General features: G+C 53.3%; 2 protein-coding genes across 4 annotated transcripts in view; both read right to left on the bottom strand.

The window, feature by feature from the left end:
* Positions 1-7,693: 7,693 nt before the first annotated feature.
* REEP2 (receptor accessory protein 2) lies at positions 7,694-15,933 on the bottom strand. 2 transcript variants are annotated; one of them, XM_012476413.2, is made up of 8 exons: positions 15,871-15,933; positions 13,999-14,071; positions 13,650-13,726; positions 10,114-10,234; positions 9,769-9,882; positions 9,263-9,410; positions 9,041-9,171; positions 7,694-8,956 (listed from the first exon to the last, which is right to left on the bottom strand). In XM_012476413.2, the coding sequence occupies exons 1-8, from the start codon at positions 15,900-15,902 to the stop codon at positions 8,888-8,890; spliced, it is 765 nt and encodes a 254-aa protein (XP_012331836.1). In that variant the 5' UTR covers positions 15,903-15,933; the 3' UTR covers positions 7,694-8,887. The 2 variants fall into 2 exon arrangements, with proteins under 2 accessions (XP_012331836.1, XP_012331915.1); XM_012476492.2 differs by having other exon boundaries at positions 9,263-9,404.
* A 2,431-nt stretch (positions 15,934-18,364) lies between these two features.
* The window catches only part of KDM3B (lysine demethylase 3B), a 78,907-nt gene continuing 77,190 nt past the window's right edge, over positions 18,365-20,081 (bottom strand). For both annotated transcript variants that reach the window (XM_012476590.3, XM_064366362.1), the window contains one exon: positions 18,365-19,709. In XM_012476590.3, the coding sequence (XP_012332013.2) occupies positions 19,629-19,709 (81 nt within the window). In that variant the 3' untranslated portion in view covers positions 18,365-19,628. The remainder of the gene's footprint in view (positions 19,710-20,081) is intronic.

The raw sequence follows: 20,081 nt of genomic DNA, 5'->3' as shown, positions 1-20,081 counted from the left end.
GGAGCAGGGTTCCTTCCACAGGGAAGCCTTTGGGAGCCCTGTGCCACATGGGGCAGGTGGGTTTCTCTTCCAGAGTCTCTGCTCTTATGCATCAGGACAACACCAGGACGGGTGTGGGCCGCACACTGCTCCCACAGGGCTCTATGTGATGAGTGCCCCGGAACAGCCTGAGGCCACCGTCCAGCAAACCTGCTTTATCCCTATCTCCAGCTCACCCAGAACTTCACCGGCAAACCTGCTGCTGAGGTCTGGGCAGGAGGCCACTGTCTTCTGTTACTGTTTCCTTTTCCATTTGCTGTGGGTCAAGACCCCGACAAGGAAATCAGTCCCTGTCTTCCCAGTGGTTGCTCACTGGGCACTCTGTAGGGTCCCGCCCTCATCTGAGATGGGCCAGGATCTTCCGGGAGGGGGGCCTGGGGATGGGCTGATTGTGGATGGCAGAGCACCAGGCAGAAAAGGATTCCAAGGAGAACTTCAGGTTAAAGTCAGATGCCACTTACCAGGGTCTACAGTCAAAAGGTTGGTTTTTTCTTATTTTTCAGTGTATGGGAGAAAAATGTAAAAGTCCAGTTCTTTTCTAATCATGTTTCTGAAACTTGGAGTCAGCTGCCAGTGTTTTTGTGTGGCTGCAGTGTGCCTGGGGCCAGCTCACGGGCAGTGGGTGGGCCTAAATCCCCAGGCAGGCAGGAGCTTCCAGAGCCTTCCAGCATTCAGGAGAGCAGAGCTAGACCTGGCGGTGTCTACTCTTTGAAATTAAGAACAATTGGCCAGGCACAGTGGCTCACCCCTGTAATCCCAACACTGGGAGGCCAAGGCAGGTGGATCACTTGAGGTCAGGAGTTCAAGACCAGCCTGGCCATCATGGTGAAACCCTGTGTCTACTAAAAATACCAAAATTAGCTGGGCATGGTGGCATATGGCTGTAATCCCAGCTACTCCAGGTGGAGGTAGGAGACTCTCTTGAACCCAGGAGGCAGAGGTTGCAGTGAGCTGAGATCCAGCCGGGGTGACAGAGTGAGAGTCAAAAAAAAAAAAAAGAAAAAGATATTAAGAACAATCTTTCTTGTAGCAAAGCTGCACCTGATGATGCTGCCTCCCTGCTCCCTGTTGTCTGGGCCCCTGTTTACAAGCACACCTCACCCTTCCTGGGGGAAGCCTTGCTCTAGTCCCTGGGGGGCCTGTTGCAGGGGCAGGGCAGGCCCATCACCTTTGGCGGCTCCTAGAGAGCTGTTGACATGCAGTCCCCCTCACTCGATTCGTGCTGCAATAAAGGCCAATTTTCTCTCAAAAAAAAAAAAAAAAGGCCAGGTGTGGCATCATGCGCCTGTGGTCCCAGCTACTCAGGAGGCTGAGGTGGGAGGATTGCTTGAGCCCAGGAGGTCGAGGCTGCATTGAGCCCTGATTGTGCCTTTGCCCTCCAGTGTGGACAACAGAGCAGGACCCTGTGTCTCAAGGAAAAATAAAAGATTTGAGGCCAGGCACCGTGGCTCACGTCTATAATCCCAGTACTTTGGGAGCTGAGGCAGGCAGATCATTTGAGGTCAGGAGTTCAAGACCAGCCTGGACAACATGGTGAAACCCTGTCTCTACTAAAAATACAAAAATTAGCCGGGCTTAGTGGCACATGCCTGTAGTCCAGCTACTCGGAAGGCTGAGGCAGGAGAATCTCTTGAACCTGGGAGGCGGAGATTGCAGTGAGCCGAGATCGCGCTACTGCAACTCCAGCCTGGGAGAGTAAGACTCTGTCTCAAAAAAACAAACAAACAAAAAAACCAGCCAGGCACAGTGGGCCACACCTGTAATCCCAGCACTTTGGGAGGCCGAAGCAGATGGAATATGAGGTCAGGAGATCAAGACCAACCTGCCCAAGATGCTGAAACCCCGTCTCTACTAAAAATACAAAAATTAGCCAGGCCTGGTGGTGGTTGCCTGTAATCCCAGCTACTTGGGAGGCTGGGGCAGAGAATTGCTTGAACCTGGGAAGCGGAGGTTGCAGTGAGCTGAGACTGCACCACTGCACTTCAGCCTGGGTGACAGAGCGAGATTCCCTCTAAAAAAAAAAAAAAGATTTGCGTGGTCATGGCTTTTGCAGAGCAGGGAACTGGTACTGGGTGAGTTGGGCTCCAGAGCTTCAGTGCTCCTTCTCTCCACCTCCTTGTCCTTCCCGCTTCTCCCCTTCTTCCAAGACAACAAAACCAGATGAGAGTAACCTGGGCTCAAGGAGTCTGGGAGCACATGAATGTCCTCTACTCAGACTCCAAATACTCTAGGAGCAGGTGGGGAGACTTCAGCCTCCTTCTGAGTTGACCACCCAGAAAGCTGGACCTGGCAGGCCCAGGATGAACATGGAGCAGAGGAAATGGGATCTCAGTCACACCATGGGAAATCAAGGTATCAGGAAGGGCTTCTGCCTGGCTTCGCTTACCCCACCCTTCTGGGTTGGAGGTGCTGGCTGAGTTGATCTCTGGGGGACCCTCCCTTTTCTTAGTTGAGGGGACTGAATCATGATTCTGGCTGAGATGGGAATGGGTTGACATCTTGGCAAAGAAAGACCCTCTGTTGGCCAAGACAGGAAAGAGCTGTCTGGGGTCCATGCATTTCTCTGTCAGGAAAACGACAGGAACGGTTAAGGGATGTTGGTGTGAAACTCACCATCAATATTTCAAGCGGCATTATTTATTGATCACTTACCTGGCTGGAACAAAAGGAGAGGGTAATTCATAGGGGATGCAGGGCTGGTGGGGTCAACTTGGGAAAAAGGTCAGGGGAAGGTAGGTCATTGAGGAGCCTCACCCCTAGCCCCTGTAAGAATACTATGGGATTCCAGGATTTGGAGACTAGAGACTTTTTCTTTTTCTTTTTCCTTTTTTTTTTGAGACAGTATTGCATTGTCACCCAGGCTGGAGTGCAATGGCCTCCGTTCACTACAACCTCTGCCTCCTAGGTTCAAGCAATTCTCCTGCCTCAGCCTCCCAAGTAGCTCGGACTACAGGCAAACATCACCACACCTGGCTAGTTTTTTTTGTATTTTTAGTTGAGATGGGGTTTCACCATATTGGCCAGGCTGGTCTCAAACTCCTGACCTAGTGATCTGCCAGCCTCTGCCTCCCAAAGTGCTGGGATTACAGGCGTGAGCCACAGTGCCCAGACTAATTTTTTGTACTTTTAGTAAAGACGGGGTTTCACTATGTTGGCCAGTCTGGTCTCAAACTCCTGACCTTGTGATCCACCCGCCTCGGCCTCCCAAAGTGCTGGGATTATAGGCATGAGCCACAGTGCCCAGCCTATCTTTTTCAGCTTCACATACAGGATGGGGCAGGGGGCACCTAGAGCAGGCCTGGGACTGTCACTGTGGCCATCAGGGAGGCCATATCCAGGGAATACTGCAGCTATATGAGCTTCCTTCCCTCTGGACTCAACTTCTCCCTCCCTGCGCCCCCCTCACCCCAGTTTCCCACCCCTTGCAGCCTCAGGGGTCCCTCTCCCCTCTTGACCCTAAAATCAAGCTCCAGCAGCCTCTCTAGATGCCATTTCAGAAGCCTAGGTTGGGGCTAGGTGTGGTGGCTCACGCCTGTAATCCCAACACTTTGGGAGGCAGACAGGAGGAGGTGGGCGGATCACTCGAGGCCAGGAGTTCAAGACCAGCCTGACCAACATGACCAAACCCCATCTCTACTAAAAAAAAGAAGTTAGCTAGAGGTGGTGGACCTGTGTCTATAATTTCAGCTACTCGGGAGACTGAGGCAGGAGAATTGCTTGAACCCAAGAAACGGAGGTTGTAGTGAGCCAAGCCGAGATCGTCCAGCCTAGACAACAGAGCGAGACTGTCTCAAAAAAAAAAAAAAAAAAAAAGATTGGGTCCCTCCCTGGGTGAGGAAAGTGGGGGTCTTCTTCTAGGCCTGACCATCTCCTGGGGCAGTAGGTGTGCACACAGACTGGGCTTAGGAGGAGATGTCCTGTTCACCCACAAGGAAGCTTTCTTCATGAACCTCCAACTCCAGGGAGCAGAGGATGAGGCCCTATGCTCACCAAACCTTGAGCCTGCTGTCGGCGGGAGAAGATTGTCCGCGGGGCCGGGGAATCCCGTATAGGGAGGCAGCTGCGCCACCTAGTGGGCTTTTTCATCCTCGCAGGCATCCCTCCCACCCCTTGCAGCCTCCAGCCTGGACATGGCACAGTTTCAGGCAGGACACACACAGAAGCCGCTGCCCGGTAAGGACAGGAGATGCCCTCCTCCTCCGTATAGACCTGACTCAGCGCAGAGAGGGAGAAACTGGGGAGATGTTGGAGGGAGGTGATCGTGTACTGGGGGAGAAGGAAGATAGTAGGGAAGCCAGCAGGAGCTTTTGGCCTGCAAACAGCTTCTCCCTGTCATTCTGGATGCCATAGATATGGAGACCGTGGCTCAGAGCCCCCAAGGCCCCTCCCTCCTGTGCCCGCCCTGCCTCCCTGCAGGCCAAGCAAAGCTGGGCTCAGCTCTGCCGAACAAGGGAGAGCTGGCAGAGGCTGGATGGAGCGGCTGGCTTTCCTCTGACGTCACAGCCTGGAAATCCCATTTTAAGCAGGTTCTCCGGGTGTAGGGCACCGCAAGAAAGGGAGGGGGAGCCAGATAAAGAAGCTAGAGACCTGAGGCTGTTATAGCCAGCAACCTCAAGCCTGGAGGGCTGCCCAGCGATCCTAAGGAGGCCTGGGCATGGGACCCAGCCCTAGCCTGTCCCAGTCCCTACCCAAAGCTAATACCTCTCAAAGGCCCCTGGGGACCCAGGCAGTGATGGAGCACTCTCCACATAGTGCTGGCCATCCACCTCTGTCTGATATCTCTTTTTCACTCCCCTGGCTTGGAGAGATCTACGGAAGCAGAGGGGAAGGGGGAGAGGGGAGAGGGAGATTGTCCCAGGGAATGAGGGGGACAGCAAGGGGTCACTTAGACCCAGATGTGTCCCACCAGCCAGCTCTTTCCCAGGAGCCTTTTGACCCATTCTTCTTGTCACCCTCCATCTCCCCTCACCTCCTCTGCACCACGGAGGGGCAGGCCCTGTGCCCAGAGTTCTAGAAGCTTGAATGTTTCCATAGCAACAGACCAGTGAGCTTGGAAATCTGAGCATGTTCCTGTGGACACAGGGAACCCCTGATGCGCATGCAGAGCCTGGCAATGCAGAATCTGCCATGACCTGCCTAGCCATCAGTCACTGTGGGTGCGAGCATGCTCCTGAGAGAGAGAGAGAGAGAGAGAGAGAGAGAGAGAGAGAGAGTGTGTGTGTGTGAGAGAGAGAGAGAGAGAGAGAGAGAGTGAGAGAGAGATATGCAGCAAATGAGATTTAGGTTAAAGAGCACCTAACCTGGTTTCCTGGGCATATGGTAGCTGTTAGCGTGGGACTGCCGCATCTTACTCTCTCGGGATCTTTCTAGAATGAATTCCTCCCCTGAATTTTACCATGGTATCTTCCTCTCCTTTCTGATGGAAAGAAAAATGGGCCAAAACTGCTCAGAGGCTGATGGTGAAGGCGATGCCCCTCGCAGGGCTGGTCGACTGGAGGATTCCAAGGAAGACAAAAGGGACATCTCACATCCCCCACTGTGACCTCAGTTCAGGAGGCTCTTGGCTAGCTTGGCCCAAATGTGGCAGGTGTACATGTCTTGTGATGCCAGGGAAGGAGGAGGGAAGCCTAGTGTAAGAGCGTTTTGCCAAACTTGGGGTCCAGAGCCTGGGTCTAGGTCCTACACCCCACTTACCTCATGCTCTGCTTCCTCCATTTTCCTTCCATAGGTTGAGCTATTTCTCTGCTCCCTTTTTCCTCCCTTATGGCTCTTTTCCTTTGTCAGTCTCTCCTTTGTACCTGCTCTGCTCCTCTGCCTTTCCCTCCTATTGGGTTCTGGCCTCCCAGGGGCTCATCCACAGCCAGTTGTGCTTTTGACCCCTGGAGCTCTGGCTCTGCGGGCTCGGACCCACACCCTGCAGCTCCCTCCTCCTCCTCTCTTCCAACCTGGCCCAGCAGTCCAGGCTGGACTCCTGTCTTTCCTGGTGCCACACAGGCTGTGCCTCTTGGTCTCGGCCCTTGGTTCCCTCTCTGTCCCCAGGACCCACAGGGCTGGTTTCTCCACAAGCCCTTGTCTTGGTTTCCCCATCTCTGCTTCTTCATGCAACGTGTCTGGCTCAACCCCCTTAGGCATTTTTCGTCTTTCTAGGCACAGTCCCTGAGCCCTGCCTAGCAGCCCCATATCCTGTCCTTTCCCTGTCCTCTCTCCCCCAGGGGCCTCACTGGGATCTTCGTCCCCCAGAGCCTACACCTAGCACTTTCTTTCGGATACCAGAGGGTCCACTAAAGACTTGGGGTAGGATTCTGAGGGATAAAACAAACCTTGGGGGTTGGAGCCCCTGGCCCTTCTTAGGCCTCTGGTTTTTATGTATTCATTATTGTTATTTTTTTAAAAATAGAGACATTGGCCAGGCGCGGTGGCTCAAGCCTGTAATCCCAGCACTTTGGGAGGCCAAGGCGGGCAGATCACGAGGTCGAGATCGAGACCATCCTGGCCAACATGGTGAAACCCTGTCTCTACTAAAATACAAAAATTAGCTGGGCATGGTGGCACATGCCTGTAGTCCCAGCTACTTGGGAGGCTGAGGCAGAAGAATTGCTTGAACCTGGGAGGCAGAGGTTGCAGTGAGCCAAAATCATGCCACTGTACTCCAGCCTGGCACCTGGCAACAGAGCGAGAGTCTGTCTCAAAAAAAAAAAAAATAGAGACGTAGCCAGGTGCGATGGCTCATGCCTGTAATCCCAGCACTTTGGGAAGCCAAGGCAGGCAGTTCACTTAGGGTCAGGAGATCAAGACCAGCCTGGCAAGCATGGTGAAACCTGTCTTTACTAAAATAAATACAAAAATTAGCTGGCCGTGGTGGCGCATGCCTGTAATCCCAGCTACTTGGGAGGCTGAGGCATGAGAATCGCTTGAACCTGGGGGGCAGAGGTTGCGGTGAGCCAAGATTGTGCCACAGCACTCCAGCCTGGGCAACAGAGCGAGACTCAGTCTCAAAAAAAAAAAAAAAAAAAACAGATGTGATTTTCCCATATTGCCCAGGCTGGTCTCGAAATACTGGGTTCAAAGATCCTCCTGTCTCGGCTTCCCAAATTGCTGGGATTACAGGGGTAAGCCACCACACCCAGCCAGACCTCTGGTTTTTGTTTTTTTTTTTTTTTGAGATGGAGTCTTGCTCTGTCGCCCAGGCTGGAGTGCAGTGGTCTCAGTGCAGTGCTGTGATCTCAGTTCACTGCCATCTCCACCTCCCAGGTTCAAGTGATTCCCCTGCCTCAGCCTCACGAGTAGCTGGGATTACAGGTGCATACCACCATGCCTGGCTAATTTGTTTTTGCATTTTAGTAGAGAGGGAGTTTCACCATGCTGGCCAGGCTGGTCTCAATCTCCTGACAAGATCTGCCTGCCTCAGTCTCCCAAAGTGCTGGGATTATAGGCATGAGCCACAACGCCTGACCCAGGCCTCTGGTTTTATCTCAAGTTCCAAAACCGTTTTCTCAGACTAAGCCCCCACAAGCCCATCTCTTAGCTGGTGATCAGAGCTCCTGTGGGTCACAGGCTGACCTCCCCGCTCCCCAGCTGGGCCCTGCTTCTCACTTGAGGTACTTCCCACCTGTTAGCTGGTGGCGCAAGAACAAAGCACAGAGCCCAAAATAAATGAGGTGCCAGAGTTTGGTTTATTGGCTCATCCAGTGCCAAAGGTCCAATGGGCACCCTCTTCCCAAGGAACTAGGAGCCCGAGGCTCCTGCATTTCTCTTTCTTCTCAACATGTTCCTCCTGGCCCTGATTGAAATCACGGCAGAAGCTGGGGTGGGGTGTGGGCGGAGGCTGGGCTCTGCCAGAGGTCTTAGCGCTCAGTCTGCTTGGCACAGGATGGGGACCCTGGGCAAGAGGGGATGGGCCCCAGGGGCAGAGGAGAGGAGCCCACTCAGCAGGGTCCTGTACTAGATCCAGGAGTGGGGGGCCCTGAGGAGTGGGAATGGGGTGACCTGAAGGGGAGCAAGGGCAAAGGAGCGGGTGAAGGGTCCCCCAGATCCCCCTTCTCTCATGGGCCAGGGTCCTCTGAGGCTCAGCGCCTAGGAGGGAGGGTTGAGCGGGGAAAGGGCCAGCTGGCTATGGGGCCGAGGGTGGGAGGAAGTGACTGCTGGAGGGACAGTCCTTGACCCAAACTGCCCCCAGCCCTAGACCCAGAAAGACACACTCACACATATACCCCTAGACCCCCCCATCTCTTTAATGTGGGAACATGTGGCACACAGCCTCACCCAGTTACCAGGAAAAGAGCTGCCAGCTGCAGCTCTGGCCTGGCCGTCCTTGTCGCTGAAGCACATGCCAACCCGTCTTCCATCCACAGCTGCACCTGGAGGCCCCACCTAGGGTCCCCGAGGTCCTCCCCATGTGTTCCCTTTCCCCCAGGTGCCTTCAGGCCTGTCCTTGGTCTATCTGGACTAGGACTGCCCCCTCCCCGCTCCCAAACCGAGGTGAGCAGTGGAGAAACGTTCGAGCCTCTGAGAAGCAGATGGCCATGGGCTTCAGCAAGGCACTGAGTGGGTGGGGTGGGGCGGGGCTGCAGCAGAACAGTGGTGCAGGCCCAGGAGCCCCCACCTCCTTGCATGGCTCAGTCCTCAGCCTCTGGTCCAGCCTCTACCCTCAACCCCCACAGCTGGGCCTCCCTCCTCTTTTCCAAGCCCCTTCCATAAGAGTGGCCACTGGGCAGGCACTGGAAATGGCCATCGGAGGGGCCCCAGGGGCCAGAGACACCTGGGCTGCTGGCACAGTGTGGAGCAGGGGCTGGGGCCGAGGCCCTTCCTGAGGCTTCATCCTTGCTCTGCAGCCTGCCGGGTGGAGGGCTCAGGCTGAGTCGCCCCCGCCAGAGGTCTTCTTCTTGGGCCGGGTCTTCAGTGTCTTGGAAGCCAGTGGCTGTGGAAAGAAGGAGGAAGATGGGGCTCAGCCTGGAGCCACGACCCCCTGCCCGTTTCCCCAAGCTCCAGCCAGTGCTCTCACCTCAGCTTTGGGCACTTTTTTGATGGGTTTGGCCCTCTTAGGAGCCTTGTCTCCCATGTCATCCTCAGAGGTCTCTGTCCGGGAATCTGCTGGGTTTGTGCTGGACCTTAGACTGAGGGCAGGGTCATCTCCTGGGTGCAGGGAGAAAAGGAGATGAGGAATCTTTCCCATCTGGGCTCCTTGCCCTCACTGCGCCTCCCCAACCCTGGGCCCTGCCTGTACCTAAGTCCTCGATGGTGTCCAGGAGGCTGCCAGGGCCGGGTCGGAGGCGGCCATCGGGCCCCTGCAGGGGCAGTGCATCCTCATCCCGGATCAGGGTCAGGTCCTGCATGCTGAAGCTGCGGAGCTTCTCCGACAGCACCCCCTGGCCCTAGCGTCACCACCACGCACCGGGAGAGCCGGGGGGAAGGGGCGGGGTGGAGATAGCGGTCACCATGGTGCTGGCAGCAGCCCCAGGCTCAGTGCCCTCCCCACAGGGTCCTCACCCAGTCCCACACTGACAGAGCTGAGGGCTGGGGCGGGGCCACACTTCTCCTCTGGACAGATGGGAAAATGGCCGGACAATGAAAGTGACTCAGGCAGACAGCGGTGGAGCCTGGACTGGAACCTCTAGCTGCATGAGACCAGAGTCTCTACAGTCCCGAGGACAGGGTAGAGGCCAAGGAGCCTGATCAGGGCCCTTTGTACAAGGCAGGGGCCCTGGGAGTCCAGGCCTGCCCCCATCTCACCTTGGCAGCAGCCGTGACTGCGGCATTGGCAGCCAGGTTCAGGCCCCTCTTGCCCACCCTCATCATAGTCTCATAGCTCTTGTCTCGGGCCTGCGTGATGTACTCATCAATCTCCTGCAGGATTGGAGGGGAAGGAAGAGGAGAGGTGGGTGCTGCTGTCAAGGCCCTGCCCTACCCTTGTTCACCCCGGTCAGAGGCCCCTGACTGCTCTGGGAGGCCACAGCAGCCCTGCCAGGTCACTTCAGGCTCTGGGACCCTAGGGAAGGCCAGTCTGTATGAGACTGCAGGCTCTGGGCTGCCTTGGCTGGGGGCAGTCTGGGAGGTGAGCCGAGAGTAGGGGCAAACCTTCTCCTTGTTGGACAGTGTTGGGTGCACGAACTTGCGGTAGAGCACGCTGGAGCCCTTGGTGTAAGGGGACAGCAGCCATATCACAAAGGCGATCTTCAGCTCAAAGTAGAAGGGGAACCTGTGGACAGGGGCAAGTGCAGAGTACAGGGCAGAGTCGGGGGCGCCCTGTGCCTGGCAGCACCGGCCCTGTGTGTGACCTTGCACAGCCCCTCCCTCTTGGCATGCTGGGTCTCCATGGGGCTTATGGGACTGCTCCTTTCTAATCCCAGGGGGACTGAGGGGCTCAGCTGAGGCTCCAGGCGGGAAGGTCAGAAGTGATGCTAGAAGAAGTTTCTCCCAGCACCAACTCCCTAAGCCCCACCCTCTCACTCCTAGAGAAAACCCTTCTTCTTTTGCCCTCAGGTCAACACCAAGGCAAACTCTCAACCTTGCAGGCCCACCCCTGGGTCTTTACCCCTTCCCTTCCTGTCCTCCCTCTCATTGAGAGGCCTGGGGCTTCTCTAGCTTGCTCCAGACTCTGCTGCCCTGCCATGACACGCCCCGTGCTTTTCAGGATTGCCCTTCCGTCCCCCTAACACCTTCTCCTCTGGCCACAAACTCCTTCAGGTTGCCTATGTCCTCACAAAGCCCTCATCAAAGCTCTCTCTTTTGCTGTGTCAAGACACATGTATAGGCCTGGCACAGTGGCCTGTAATCTCCCAGCCACTTGGGGAGCTGAGGGGGGAGGATCATCTGAGCCCAGGAGTTTGAGACCAGCCTGGCAACACAGCAAAACCCAATCTCTACCAAAAAAAAACCAAAAAATAAGTCAGGTATGGTGGTGTGTGCCTCTGGTCCCAGCTACTCAGGAGGTTGAGGTAGGATGATCACTTGAGCCCAGGAGGTCGAGGCTGCAGTGAGCCTAGCTCACACCACTGTACTGTAACCTGAATGACAGTGAGACCCTGTCTCAAAAAAAAGAAAAAAAAAAGGCATCTATATTCCCTACCCTCAATTTTTAAATTATTTTTGAGATGGAGTCTTGCTCTGTCACCAGACTGGAGCGCAGTGGCGCAATCTCGGCTCACTGCAACTTCCGCCTCCCGGGTTCAAGCGCTTCTTCCGCCTCAGCCTCCTGAGTAGCTGGGACCACCGGCACACACCACCATGCCCGGCTAATTTTTTTGTATTTTTATTAGAGACAGGGTTTCGCCATGTTGACCAAGGCGGTCTCGATCTCTTGATGTCGTGATCCGCCCGCCTCTATCTCCCAAAGTGCTGGGATTACAGACATAAGCCACTGCGCCTGGCCAATTTTTTTTTTTTTTTTTGAGATGGAGTTTCGCTCTTGTTGCCCAGGCTGGAGTGTAATGGTGTGATCTTGGCTTACTGTAATCTCTGTCTCCCAGGTTCAAGCAATTCTCCTGCTTCAGCCTCCCAAGTAGCTGGGATTACAGGCATGTACCACCACACCCGGCTAATTTTATATTTTTAGTAGAGATGGGGTTTCTCCATGTTGGTCAGGCTGTCTTGAACCCCTGACCTAGCTGATCCACCTGCTTTGGCCTCCCAAAGTGCTGGGATTACGGTGGCTCATGCTCAGCCATTTTTTTTTTAACAGGTGGGGTCTCACAATGTTGCCCAGGCTGGTCTCAAACTCCTGGGATCAAGCGATCCTCCTGCCTTGGCTTCCCAAAGTGCTAGGATTACAGGCAGGAGCCACTATGCCTGGCTGTTATCCTCAATTTGCAGATCTCTCCATTTCTTTCCTCTCTTAAAACTGTTTTTTCTCAAATGCAAGGGTCTTACCTATGAATGTAATGATCTTTTGTCCTCTCCCCCTTGGTAAAATTCTCTTCAGTTTTGATAAACTACGTTATTAGTCTTCTCTTCCAAGAGGTATCTGATCATTCAGTAAACATTTTTGAGCTCCTGCTCTGAATATACAGATGATTAAAACATACTCCCTGTCCTCAAAGTGCTCATACATACATCTAGCACAGCTTAGAAAATGCCTTGGAAATGCAAGTATCCAGTGTTTATAGGAGTGAATCACATGCCTATTTTACAAATAAGGAAACTGAGTCCTAGAGAGCTGTGACCTGCCTAAGGTCACAGGCAGCATGGCAGAAGGTTTCCTGAGGTGCCCTTGCTGCCACCAGAAAGAAATTTAGGGGTTATGTCTGTTCTTAGTCCTTTTTTTTTTTTTTTGAAACAGAATCTCACTCTGTCACCCAGACTGGAGTGTAGTGGGATGATCTCCACTCACTGCAGCCTCCACCTCCTGGGTTCAAGCGATTCTTCTGCCTCAGTCTTCCTAGTAGCTGGGATTACAGGCATGCCACTATGCCCAGCTAATTTTTTTTTTTTGTATTTTTAGTGGAGACAGGGTTTCACCATGTTGGCCAGGCAGATCTCAAACTCCTGAGCTCAAATGATCCACCCACCTCAGACTCCCAAAGTGCTGGGAGTGAGGTGTAAGCTACCACACCTGGCTCTTTGCTCTTTTTTTCTCTGAGATGGAGTTTCATTTTTGTTACCAGGCTGGAGTGCAATGGTGCAATCTCGGCTCATTGCAACCTCCGCCTCCTGGGTTCAAGCAATTCTCCTGCCTCAGCCTCCTGAGTAGCTGGGATTACAGGAATGCGCCACCATGCCTGGCCAATTTTTGTATTTTTTAGTAGAGAAGGGGTTTCTCCATGTTGGTCTGGCTGGTCTCAAACTCTCCACCTCAGGTGATCCACCCGCTTTGGCCTCCCAAAATGCTGGGATTACAAGCGTAAGTCACTGTGCCCAGCCTCTTTTTTCTTTCTTTCTTTTTTTTTTTTTTTGAGAATGGAGTCTCACTCTGTTGCTCAGGCTGGAGTGCAGTGGCATGAACTAAGCTCACTGCAACCTCCGTCTTCTGGGTTCAAGCAATTCTCTGCCTCAGCCTCGCGAGTAGCTGGGATTACAGGTGCACCATCATGCCCAGCTAATTTTTGTATTTTGTAGTAGAGATGGGGTTTCACTATCTTGGTCAGGCTGGTTTTGAACTCCTGACCTTGTGATCCACCCACCTCAGTCTCTCAAAGTGCTGGGATTACAAGCGTGAGCCACCACACCCAGTCCCTCTTTTTTCTTTTTTAAGAGACAAGGTCTTGCTCTGTCACTCAGGCTGGAGTGCAGTGGCATGATCGTAGCTCACAGCAGCCTCCAACTCCTGGGCTCAAGTGATCCACATGCCACCACACCTAGTTAATTAAGATAAATTTTTAGTAGAGACAAGGTCTCACTGTATTGCCCAGGTTGGTCTCAAACTCCTGGTCTCAAGTGATCCACTGGCCTTAGCAGCCCCCCAAAGTGCTGAGGTTACAGGCATGAGCTACCTCACCCAGCACTACTATGTTCTTCTGCAGATCAAGTTAGGCATGAGAGGGGAGATATCAAGGACCCCATGGAATTGTTGGGAGTGGAAGGAACTTCACCCGAGCCCAATCTTTTGTTTGGGTGGTTGGGTAGAGAAAGGCAGAGGCCCTGGGCCCTGAGATGCAGGAGGGGACACTGGACCTCACCAGGAGAGCACTATATCTGTGAGCGTCTCGGCAGTGGTGAAGAAGGCAAAGACGATCCAGTACATCATCCATTTCACCTGAGGGACAGAGGGCAGCGCTCAGTGGGGCATGGGGCCGAGGGGACCAGGGACACCCAGGACCCCAACTCTGCCTGTCAAGCATGCCTGAGCTGGGGAGAACACCCAGGACCCCACTTCTGCCTGCCAGCCATGCTGGGCCCTCCTTGCTGGTGGGTCTTGTTAGTGGCTGACAGCGTTGGTACAAAGTCACCCCCACCTGTAATAGGACCCAGTGTCCTCCCCTCTCTCTGCCATGTGGGTTGGGTAGGGGTGAAGGGTCATCCACTCACATATTCCTTCACGTTTTTTGTCTTCACGGCCTTGTATGAAGAATAGGCTGGGTACAGGGTGCCAAAGATGAGCCTAGGGAGGCAGGCATGGTTACTGGGCCCCTTAGCCAAGGGCAATGGCCTCTCCCTCCCAGCTCTACATCAGCCCCTGGGTAAGTAAGGGGAAGAGGGACAGAACTCCCTGCTGGACTGATGAACTCAGGTCAGTGGGTAAGGTCAAAGCAGCGTGGAACATGCCCAGATAGCTAGGGTGATGCCCCTCCCCACTCCATTGTTCAGTTTTTCTCTAGCCCCCGAGGCAGGGAAAGACCCAGAGGCCACAGGGTACAATGTGGTCCCTTGCACCATGATCCTTGGCTATGCACAAACATGTCATGGGGACGGGAAGTCAGGTCACTGCCACAAGGTGTCTTCCTTTTTGACCTCATGCCCATTCATACTCATCTGCCCTTACCTTCCACCTCCCCTGTCTCAGAGCCAGGCTCTGCGAAGGAACCTGACACCACCTAACAGGGCACTCTACCTGGCAGTCAGAGGTACCACTGTGGCCCTGGGGCCCTGGGGAACAGAGGGCACAGGGGCAGGAGGCCCTGAGAGGGGCAAAGCAGCTTATTCCCCCATGTAAACACCACAGGGATGGGGCTCAGGGGAGGGCCGCCGCTGGTGGTCCAAGTACAGAGTGCAGATAAGACACAGGCTGGCAAAGAAGAGGAGCAATGCCCTTTGGGGCTTGCCCAGGCAAGAGAGAAGCAGCCACCCCGAAGCCACATGGAGGCCTGAGGTCCCTCATTCCCCCTGGGGTGGGTGGGGGAAAAGGAGAGCGATCATCCCAAGAGTCTAGAGGAAACCAGGACAGAAGCACTTGGTTGCCTGGTGAGGCGCACAGAATGGGAAGAAAAGGAGCAGGGCGGGGCCGCCGCTGTCAGTCCCCCACGGTGGAGGCCGAGGGGCAAGGTCCTCATTAGGGCAGGGGATAGCTCCGAGGCCCACGAGGAGCCCCTGTCAGGCCCAGCCCCTTGACAATGTGTGGGTGCCATGGGGCTGCCTGTTTCTACATGGACAGGCAGGATACTTCCAAACTAGCCGGTGCGGATGGAGTCGGGGGCAGAATCTTCAAAGACAAAGTCTGGGGTCGTGGGGAATGGTGTGTGTTCTCTCCTGGGGCCCGGGGAGGTGCCAGAGACAGCTCCACAGTGTGGTTGGCAGCCTGGAATGAAGGCCACCGCGCGTCTTACCCCGGCGGCATCCACAATCCCAGGCTGAGCACACACATCTCTCCCAGTTACCGCCCACACTTTGTCCTCCAAGCATTTCTGCTTCCCGATACTCAGACTTCCTCCCTGGGGGGGCGTAAGGGCATATGCCCTCGTCCCCAGTCTCCTGACAGTGAGTGGAAGCGCGAGGCCAAGGGGCCTGGCGATGGCTCAGAGCTGCGGAATGGTGATGAGGCCCTGCCTTGCTCCACTCTCTTCCATCACCCTGTTCCCTCCCATAGGGGGACAGGGCCCGGGTCTAAGGACCCCTCCAGCCCAGACCTGCTAGGTGGGGGAGGGGTCGTGTCTGCCTCCTCTTCTAAATCAAGCCTTGCTGCTCAGCCCCTAGGATGGGCACAGGAGCAAGGATGGTAGAAATAAAAGGGGTTATTAATAAAGAATGTGAGTGAGGTCCCTGGGAAGCCAGGCCTGTCACGCTCCCCTAATATTCCGCTCTCCAATCCTGGGTGCCACATCTCCATGTCTCTGGGGACCCCAAATAAGGAGGCAGCGCCTTTAGGTGACTCTGCTGCACGAAGCTTCGGAGAAGTCCACCAGGGCTTTAACACCCCCGCCCTCCATCACAGCCCTTATCACCCCCCGCCGCCGCCGCACTCACACCACCAGGCGAGAGATGATCCAGGACACCATGGCGGGGCCGGGCGCGGCGCAGGGCGGGGACCCGGCCCGGCCGAGGATGCAGCTGCCGGAGGCCGAGCGGCGGCGGCGGCAGCAGGAGCCGCAGTAGCAGCAGCAGCCGCTGCAGCAGCCGCCGCGGGGGCAGCGGAGCGCCCAGAGCCGCCGTTAAAGGGGAGGTCCCTGCCGCAGCGGCGGGCCGTGGGCGGCGGCAGCTCTTAAAGGGGAGGCCGGGAGGCCTCGGCGGCGCGCCCCCCCCCTCCCCCGGCACCTGCTGTGGCCGGGCACGCGCCTCCGACCCTCAGTGTCCTGCCTTTCTGGAATCGCTTGTTCATCTTTCTTGGGTTTCAAGCCCTAGGCTATTGTCGTGGTTCCATCCTGAAATCGAACCTGCCCACCTCCAGCGCTTTTTGTGTGCCAGCCCCTGTGCTAACAGCTTCACTGCGTTGCCAGTGAATCCTCTTGACCACCCTATCAGGCAGGGGCTATAATTGCCCTCATTTTGAAGATAAGGGAATGAGAAGCTTAGAAGGTTCAATAATCCATTGAGAGTCACAAAGCCACCAAGTCATGCTGCTAAGATGACCCCAGGAAGCCTACTTTAAACAGGTTATATCCCCCAACCTCTAACTAGCAAACTCTCCTCCTCCTCACAGGCCCTGGAGACATCCACCTGAGCTCACAGGTACAGCCGCACCTGTCCACCCCACTCCTCATCCCCGTTGAAAGAGGATCTCCCCTGGCCTGATGATCTGTTTTGTTTTTTGAGACAGGGTCTTACTCTTTTGCTCAGGCTGGAGTGCAGGAGCACAATCTCAGCTCACTACAACCTCCACCTCCTGGGCTTGAGTGATCCTCCCACTTCAGCCTCTCGAGTAGCTGGAACTGTATACGGGCAGAAGCCGCCAATGCCCAGCTAATTTCTATTTTTTTTTTTTTCCTTTTTGCCAAAATGAGGTTTTGCCACATTGCCCAGGCTGGTCTCAAAACTCCTGAGAGCTCAAGCGATCCACCCGCCTCAGCCTCCCAAGGTGCTGGGATTACAGGTGTGAGCCACTGGGCCGTTGGTCTGCTTTTTTAGTTTGTCAGCTCCTAAGCTTTGCAGGGGAACAGAGGTTTATGCTCTCATTGTGTTTACTCCCAACAAAGGGTCAGCTTTCTTTTCAAACAGAGGGGCTGGGAGAGGGGCCTGGGGCTCCAGTTACACCCCCATCAGCAAGCACTAGTGGCAGTGAATGTCCTGATTCTAAAGACATTTATATCCAGAATGTAGGCTAGCCTGCCTCCTGATCTTCAGCAAAGCAACCAACCTCCAACCATCCACTACCCCCTAGCCGTATTGCTCTCCTTTCCTGTCCCATTTTAACGCTTCTGCATTCCTCTACCCTTTATGTTGAGGTGTAATCCTTCTGGTGACCACAGCATCAACCTGTGCCCATGGGGCTGAAAGGACATATTCAGAACTGTGTATTTCAAAGAGTCATGGTCTTATTCAAGCTCAGTATTCTTGAACCACACAATGGTCTATTTCTAACATGATAAATTATATTTCCAGGTTCAAACGCTTTAGAGGATGTTTCCCAAAAGGTTCCAGAGAAGCAGCCTCTGATAACCCTTCTTGCTATTCTTTACAACTTCCTCTCCAGAAAGCCTCTTCTAATTGGAATGCAGTCTGTTCTCACCCCACAATTAAGCACTTTAATTACTGCTTGATAAGTCCCATATGGGTCTTCTCCCACCATCTCTAAGGTGATCTATGGCCACATGTTTCACGGGGACAGACAGGCTGTCTGCTTAAGAATCCCACCACAGATTGTCCAACTTTGCTCAAGCCACACACCATGGCCTTTCTCCTCAGATTTTGCCACCTTTCCCACTCCATTCACAGAGCATAAAGTATGGGGAAAACATGTCTCCTTTCTACCCTCTAACTCATGTGGCCCCTTCCCCTCACCCCCAAGTCCCAAACCATAGTGACCTTACCCTGGCACTTTCCTTTATCCCAACATGGCCAACCTCAAGAAGCAAAGAAAAATATTTGTGGCTGGGCGTGGTGGCTCACGCCTGTAACCCCAGCACTTTTGAGAGGCTGAAGCAGGCAGATCACAAGGTCAAGAGATAGAAACCATCCTGTACAACATGGTGAAACCCAGTCTCTACTAAAAATACAAAAATTAGCTGGGTGTGGTGGCGTGTACCTGTAGTCCCAGCTACTCGGGAGGCTGAGGCAGGAGAATTGCTTGAACCCGGGAGGTGGAGGTTGCAAGTGAGCTGAGATCACGCCACTGCACACCAGCCTAGCAACAGAGCGAGACTCAGTCTCAAAAAAAACCAAAACAAAAACCCACACACACAAAAAATATATATATATGCACAGTCATGAAGACCTGGAAATGAATCCCCCACCTCCAACCCAACTCCCAATCTGATGTTGATTTTAGAAGGGTTGGTACGCAAAGAATTTAGTCCACTCCAAACAGATTTGTTAGATTTTTAATAAGAACATGGAAATCCCAATCAGCCCTTCAACAAAATTAAAATACAGAAAGTGAAATTAAAAGTATTCTACAGTAAATGACTTTTATTAAAAAAAAAAAAAGTAACTGTGAACATATAAACAGCCTGCAGGGCACTACAGTACAGCTGGAGAGAGATACATTTTCCAATGTACCTATGGGTCAATGAATTCCATCATTTTCAAATAAATCCTTAATCAGACTCCACTCAGTTGGAAAGTTTTGCTGAAAATATTTCTGGACAAAAAAAAAAACCTCATGTTGGAAATCAACTGTCCTTCCCATTTGGAAACGTAAGAGGAATCCCCAGGGAACACACCATAGCTCAGAGGTGACAAAGTTCCTTCTCATATGACTGTTCCCTCAAGGTAAGACTAAGATGGGAGGGGGAGAAACTAAAAGAATCCTAAAAAAAGCCAATTTTAAGAAATTCTGCTTTGGCTGATTTTGTGCTATAATGGGTAGCTGATTTCTAAAAATCATATTTTTTCAAAGAGTTTTATATCGAAAGGAAGACTAAATGTAATGTGCCTTTCCTCATAATCCAGGAAAACAACTGTGGTATTTCAAAAATTCTAAAAATATCTACTTTCATGAAATAGTAACTATTTCACTACAAACCTATTTTTCACTAAATACACACATTTCCTAATCCTGGAGCCTCCTGGGAAAAGCAGTGGGTTCTCCCTGGGCCCTGCAAGGCTCCAGTGTTCACAGGAGAGTGTGGGGAATGGCTTCACCCCGTCTCCTGGGATGGGCCTTGTCAGAGGTCATGTGCAGAGATGCTATCAGGCTTCCACCCGGCATGTTTAAGCAATTACCCCCTACTTGTACCAGTTATGTGATTTCCCTGACCTCCAAACACATTCCCATTTAACTAGGCACAAGAAGAAAACAAAAGAAAGGTGTGCCCATGAATCTCAAATCAGGAGAAAGTGCAGGAAAGCCCCGCCGTGTTCAGGCAATTTGGATTCCCAAAAGCCCACAGGATGGGGATGTGGCACTCTTGGCTTGGAGTCTGAAACTGTATGTGTGAACAGTACGACTTTCCTGTGTCAACCTTCGGTGTTGAGGCAGCATAGAAGAGAGTGGCTGGAGAGTTTGGAATACTGACCACACTGGCTCCAGGTGAAGGGCTTCTGCTCCAGCAAAGAGCCCTGCCGTTCCCTGTAAGTGTTGTGAGTGAAAGACCTGCTTCACAGGGGAGTTTGGAGTTTCTCCATGCCTAGGACCTTGCCAGTTTGGATTCATGAGCCTTGAGGGTGCCAACCGCATCTTTCACTGCATGGTAAATGATGTTCTTCACCTAGAGAGGGTGAACAGCAAAGTCAGTTCACGGCAGCCCCATGCAAATGCATGTTCTACCTTGACTGTAAGCCTACTGGTTAGTGGAGAAACTCCCAACAACTGTGCGTTCCTACACAGTCATTTACAAATTACATAGGGCATAAAGTCTGTACTCAAAAAATAATAATAAAATCCTGTGAACGACTATCTGTTCACCATCATTTATGTGCTTACTATGTCCTGGGCAGGCTTTGTTGCTGAACTCTTTTTTATTTTTTATTTTTTAATTTAAAGACGGGGTTTCACCATGTTGGTTAGGCTGGTCTTGAACTCCCGACCTCAGGTGATCCGCCTGCCTTGGCCTCCAAAGTGCTTGGATTACAGGCGTGAG

Source organism: Aotus nancymaae, unplaced genomic scaffold (assembly GCF_030222135.1).
Source record: "Aotus nancymaae isolate 86718 unplaced genomic scaffold, 86718_ANA_hifiasm-v0.15.2.pri h1tg000064l_1, whole genome shotgun sequence".
Classification (NCBI taxonomy): domain Eukaryota; kingdom Metazoa; phylum Chordata; class Mammalia; order Primates; family Aotidae; genus Aotus; species Aotus nancymaae.
This window is presented reverse-complemented; position numbering and strand designations above follow the sequence as displayed.